The sequence below is a fragment of the Prunus dulcis genome, chromosome 8, assembly GCF_902201215.1.
Source record: "Prunus dulcis chromosome 8, ALMONDv2, whole genome shotgun sequence".
Classification (NCBI taxonomy): domain Eukaryota; kingdom Viridiplantae; phylum Streptophyta; class Magnoliopsida; order Rosales; family Rosaceae; genus Prunus; species Prunus dulcis.
In genome coordinates, this window is record NC_047657.1 from 1,435,708 (window position 1) to 1,441,973 (window position 6,266).

Consider the following 6,266-nt stretch of genomic DNA (forward strand, 5'->3'; position numbering starts at 1 on the left):
GGTTCTCTGTTTCTGATAATTTTTTTAGTGATTCCAATAATTGGGTCTGGTTTGTTCTAACAATCAGTTCCCTTCATTCTGTTGTTTTATAGTGTTGGTGAGGAGTCTTAGCTGCTTTATACCTTTGTTTCTGGTTACATATCTTGTTTTCTTTTGTGCATCCTGGTGGGTTTTTTTTTTTTTTTTTTTTTACATGCAGATGCTTGATCTTTTCCTTTTTTCTTTTCTCTTTTTGTTAAAATGTTTTATAAATCAATTAATGATGATGATTCACTTTTGATCTGGGTTTTCTTGGATTGGATTTGATGGGGGATGCCAATTTCAGTTTGGAAATTTTCTAAACTTTACTGAACAGAAGAAAGAAACCATAATTTTTTTGGTCAATTGTCTTGGCAGGGGACTGATCTTCTAGTTGGTTAATAATATTGATTAAATGGATGTATTGTTTACTAATTGCATTGGCATTTGTGGATTGTAGCCGCGGTGGCATGGGAAGCGGGGAAGCCACTATCAATTGAGGAAGTGGAGGTGGCACCACCACAGAAAGAAGAAGTCCGCTTGAAGATCCTCTTCACCTCTCTTTGCCACACTGATGTCTACTTCTGGGAAGCCAAAGTAAATTTTTATTATACTTTTACTGGCATTGTGTTGAACTATATCCATATCATGATGGCAAAAGAGAACGATTTGGTTATAATCTGCCTCATTGCTCACTACATTATTAAGCATGATTGAGCATCTGTTTATTATTTTGGTAACACATGTTTCCCCTCAAATGAAACAACAAGGGGCCTCTCCTGTACATGGCATTTTCGTTTGGAACTGAATCATCTCTTTTATGTCACAGGGACAACACCCATTGTTCCCTCGCATTTACGGTCATGAAGCTGGAGGGTATGTTTGCTAAATTTTGAGTTTCCCTTGTAGACAGAGTATTTTTAGTTTCCTAAATTTTGCTTGGTTGGCAATTTTTTGTTTAGAATTGTGGAAAGCGTAGGTGAGGGTGTGACTGATCTCCAACCAGGAGACCATGTCCTTCCTGTGTTCACGGGGGAGTGCAAGGAGTGCAGGCACTGTAAGTCAGAGGAAAGCAACATGTGTGATCTCCTGAGGATCAATACTGACAGGGGTACTATGCTCAGTGATGGCAAGTCCAGGTTCTCCAAGGATGGAAAGCCAATATATCACTTTCTTGGTACCTCTACCTTCAGTGAATACACTGTATGTCATGTTGGTTCTGTCGCCAAGATCAACCCTGCAGCCCCTCTTGAAAAAGTTTGTGTTCTTAGTTGTGGAATATGCACAGGTTTGAAAGACTTCTCACATTTTAATGGTTACAATGTTAAATAAGATTAGTGGTTTCTTTGTTTTTGTTTTCCCTAATCAATTTCTGTTTTGTGCATTTGAAGGTTTTGGTGCCACTGTGAATGTTGCAAAACCCAAAAAGGGCTCATCTGTTGCCATTTTTGGACTGGGTGCTGTTGGTCTTGCTGTGAGTCATTCTTATGTTTTGATCCTCTTTTATGGTGCTTCCTGCTAGTTTGGATTATCATGATGATTTTTCTTGTTCATTTCCTTGTTACTTTTTAGGCTGCTGAAGGTGCAAGGGTTTCTGGGGCAGCAAGAATCATTGGAGTTGATTTGAATTCCAACCGATTTGAGGAAGGTCAGTCTTTTTTAAATATCCATCCAAGGAGTCACTGTGCTTCATGTCCGGTTCAGATTAAGTTGTCATCGACTGATTTATCATGCTTTTTTGTACTCACTGGCAGCCAAGAAGTTTGGCGTGAATGAATTCGTGAATCCAAAAGATCATAACAAACCTGTGCAAGAGGTTAGTTACAGACTTTTTTTATGCCTTCACCTGTTGAGGAATTGACCTAAAGATTGCCCCTTGCCTTCGTAATATGTTTACAATACTGATCTTATTGAAGTCAAATAATGCATAACGACTTCTCCCATGTGTACTTGATAAGCTTGTGATTATTGGTTAACAGAGACTATTGGACTTTTATGTTTGTGATTATTGGTTAGCAAAGACTTAACATTTGAATTTTGACAAAAAGGTGATTGCTGAAATGACCGATGGTGGAGTGGATAGGAGGGTTGAATGCACTGGAAGCGTCCAGGCAATGATTTCTGCATTTGAATGTGTTCATGATGTAAGCAATTATAAAAGTTGTAGGTTGTTTAATTTGATAAGATATTAGAATATGCAACCACATTGCTTTTGAGGTTTAAAATTGAACTCTCCTTCCTCTCTGAATTTAGGGTTGGGGCGTTGCTGTACTCGTTGGTGTGCCTAATAAAGATGATGCATTCAAAACCCATCCAGTGAATTTCTTGAATGAGAGGACTCTTAAGGGCACCTTCTATGGTAACTACAAACCCCGATCCGATCTGCCCGGTGTTGTGGAGATGTACATGAATAAGGTAAGTTGGTATTTCCTTTCAAGCATGTTTGTGAATAATTTTCAAACCTACCAAGAACTTTGTTTATATATCTAATGTGTTCTTAGATGGACAATATTTAAGGTTGTGTTCTTTGACTATTCTAGTTGATTGTGGACAGTTTAAATTTCCAATATGATGTTGTAAAACTCTACCTTGTGTACTGATCTTGCAGGAGCTGGAAGTGGATAAATTTATCACTCACTCGGTCCCTTTCGCTGAGATCAACAAGGCATTTGACTTGATGCTTTCAGGACAGTCCATCAGGTGCATCATTCGCATGGAGGATTAGAGCAACTAAGGACTTTTTATGTGATAATGGATAGAATTTATATATCTATCTGATGTCTTTAAGAATAATTGTGTTGGTGTGGATTTTACAAATTTTGAGAGGAGCGACTTTAAGATTTTACAAACTTTGATATAATGATTTTTATGATAAATAAAATATTCCTCATATTTTCTTTAGATTCTCTTTTATAAATATATATGTCGACATGTTTTTTCTCTCTCTACCAATCTATGGAGGAATTCGAATTTGGAGATTTGTGCTCTGGTTATACATTAGCATTAGGTATCTGGAAGCATGCCGATGTGCAAATTCTATCTCTGTTTTGGAAGAATCCTAGTTGTGCATGTTTTGAAGTACTAAAGTGAAGGCAGAGATCCGGCCTCCTTGCATCCAAGTTCCAAGTTCGATGGATGTATTTAAGTTCGAATCCTCCTTTTGTGGATTAGATTCATTTTTGAGTAATTTAGAATAAGTTGGATGCAAGTTCGTGGATGCAAGTTCAAATCCCCCTTTCGTAGATTAGATGTTGTTGACCCTGCAACTAAATGATTAGAGAACCATGGTTACTTTTGACCCTATAGTTTCAATTCCGTCAATTTTTGACCATATAGTTTCGTATTTGTAGCAATTCAAGGTCAACTTAGTATTCCTGCCAATTTCTTTGACGGTGCAAGGGGCAATTTCTTGAACCCAAAATCCTTGAGCATAAAAACTCGTCTGAAACTCCCCTAATTTCATATTAGGGCTTGAAATTGGTCATTTGGGTTTAAGGTTCTTCAAAAATTTGCATTAGTGGTTGAATTTCAACATGTTTTTTCTCTCTCACCAATCTATGGAGGAATCCGAATTTGGAGATTTGTGCTCTGGTTATACATTAGCATTAGGTATCTAGAAGCATGCCGATGTGCAAATTCTGTCTCAGTTTTGGAAGAATCCTGGTTGTGCATCTTTTGAAGGATTAAAGTGAAGGTAGAGATTTGGCCTCCTTGCATCCAAGTTCCAAGTTCGAATTCCTCTTTTGAATCCCCCTTTCGAAGAATAGATTTTGACCTTGCAACTAAATGATTAGAGAACCATGGTTTACAGCTTTCCAATCATCCAGAGCACCGAAGCGATTATACCAGCTGTCGTCACAATATTGATACATAACATTACTTTTTTTTTTTTTTGGGGTTTTTAACTGTAAACATCCCTAAACTTTGCCTCCAGTTGCAATTGGGTCTGTGAACTTTTTTTTTTTTGAGGCAATTACATCCTTTAACTCGACAAGTAGTTCCAATTGAGTCTTACCGTAGCAGAATCTGTCGAGTTTGATCGTGTGAATAGCACGTGCTCTTGTTGTGAAGGGTATATTGGAGTTTTCAAGATGGCCAACCAAGAAAATGCTATTGAAGCTGAAGAACAAGAAACCCAACCCTTGAAGCACTCATTGCTTCTTGAGAAGCTGAGACTCAGGCACCTCAAAAGCTCTGCTAAACCACAAACCAAAACAACCGTAAATCCAAATGGGCCTGCCTAGAGACAGAGTGAGGATGGGGTGGGTAAGCAGAGAGTAAGAAAAAAAGGGAGGTTGAAAATTTTGGGGGATTGGGTCTGACTAGGAGGTCTTGGTAGCTGCGAGAGAGATGGGTATCAAGGTTCCTACTGAAATTCAGTGTATTGTGTTGAAGAATATGAGTCCCATATCGGAAACTTGATTAAATAAAATTCAAAATATAATGAATGGTTCTACTACTAATAACACTGAGGTCTTTTGTAATAAAACCTCACACTTACTGGGCTTTGTAGGTGGTTAAGTTAGGTTAGGGACAATATCAGTGTTGTTAGTAATGGGCCGCTAACAAGTCTCTCTGAAATTTAAATTGGTATCAGAGCGGGTTGATTGATTGGGCCTGAATTGGGCCTCTACCCTTACCCAATATGTGGTGTTCACATGTTAGGCTTGAATGTGTCCCTACCCTTTACCCAATACGTGGTGCTCACGTGTTAGGCTTGAATGATGGACTCCGATATGGACTTGGCTCCACTTGTGGCCCACTATGTGGTGATTCCATGTGAGGGGGCATGTTGAAGAATATGAGTCCCACATCAACAACTTGACGAAATAAAATACAAAATATAATGAATGGTTCTACTACTAATAACACCGAGACCTTTTGTGATAAAAACCCACGCCTACTGGGCTTTCTAGGTGATTAAGTTGGGGAAAATATCGGTGTTGTTAGTAATGGGCCACTGACCCGTCTCTCTAAAATTTAACATATTGAAATCCCAGCGGTGCTTGATCGGGTTGGTGAATAGGATACATAGGGCGTGTTGGTGAATGGGGTGAATGACGACGATGGAGAGCTTGATCGGGTTGGTGAATAGGATACTGAGGGCGTGTACTGTGCTGGGCGACTATGAAGGCAGTGATAATTCCTTCTCTTTGTGGGAAGCTTTGCCCTCTGTTGCCGTCGTCGGTTACCAGGTCTGTCTCTCACCTCACCACCTTTGAATCATTTTGTCCCATTTTTTATGATATTTGTTTGTTAAAGAGGGTTTTAGGTAGAAAAAGTGAGAAAGGATGAGACTTTTTTGGTAGATATTGATTGAAAATTACTTTCAGTGAGAAAAAAAAAAAAATTTTGGTTTAAGAGACAAAGTGGAACTGGTGTTCTTTTTATTATTGTTGTTTTTTAACATTTGGTTTCCTACTGAACTTCACACCGAGATTATCCAGTGAAAGAGACTCTTGGAACTCGAAATGACGCTTTTACCCCTCATTTTGATGGACAAATTGACAGACTTGGATGACAGGACCCAATCTCGTGAAGTTAAAGGATGTAATTGCCTCAAAAAAAAGTTCACGGACCCAATTACAATTGGGGGCAAAGTTCAAGGACGTCTACAGTTAAAAACCTTTTTTTTGTTGGGCAAATTGTGTTAGGTAGGTGATAATTTCTTATCCTTTCACTTGTGCCCTTCAAAATGTCAACTTCACTCTTTATGTAGGCTTCTACGCTTGTGCATAATAGATAATTGAGGAAGAAAAATATCTATGGTACCTAGGTCAAATAAATAAGCCAATCAATTTGGGAATTATTTGATTCTTACCCTAATTGGGAATATGATTTTAATCAAATCCCTAATTAAATCAACTCCAAATTGGGGAAGAATAATTCATTTCAATATGTAGAATTATTCTTCGAAACCTTAGCCTCCCAGGCTCCTATAAATACGTGGCTACACTAAGCGCACGTTTACGTATCAGTAATGGGTATGGGAGGAAAGAGAATGATTTACATTCCTAACTTTCCCTGCGTTTACTTGCAATCAGGAATGAAAAAAATAAGAGGGCCCCACCTCAAAATACATAATCACATCCCCTAAGAACTAGGTATCAAATCAACTATGGGGGAGTAGTCCATACGATTCTCATTCCTGTTTTCTCTTAGTAACTTCCAAAAATACCATTTCCACTTTACCATAATTCCAAAACACCCCAAACCCTAAGAAAAAGAAAAACTCGTTTCCAAGAAGT

The 6,266-nt window shown here is 38.4% G+C and overlaps 1 protein-coding gene across 1 annotated transcript; it reads left to right on the forward strand.

Moving 5' to 3' along the window:
- Positions 1 to 456: 456 nt before the first annotated feature.
- Positions 457 to 2,919, forward strand: LOC117638869 (alcohol dehydrogenase 1-like; the record flags this gene model as incomplete). The annotated part of the gene is made up of 9 exons (XM_034374024.1): positions 457 to 615; positions 848 to 894; positions 981 to 1,306; positions 1,410 to 1,492; positions 1,591 to 1,666; positions 1,773 to 1,834; positions 2,067 to 2,162; positions 2,272 to 2,433; positions 2,627 to 2,919. Coding segments are annotated over 9 exons (1,128 nt in total), but the record flags the coding sequence as incomplete, so codon positions are not given.
- Positions 2,920 to 6,266: the final 3,347 nt, after the last annotated feature.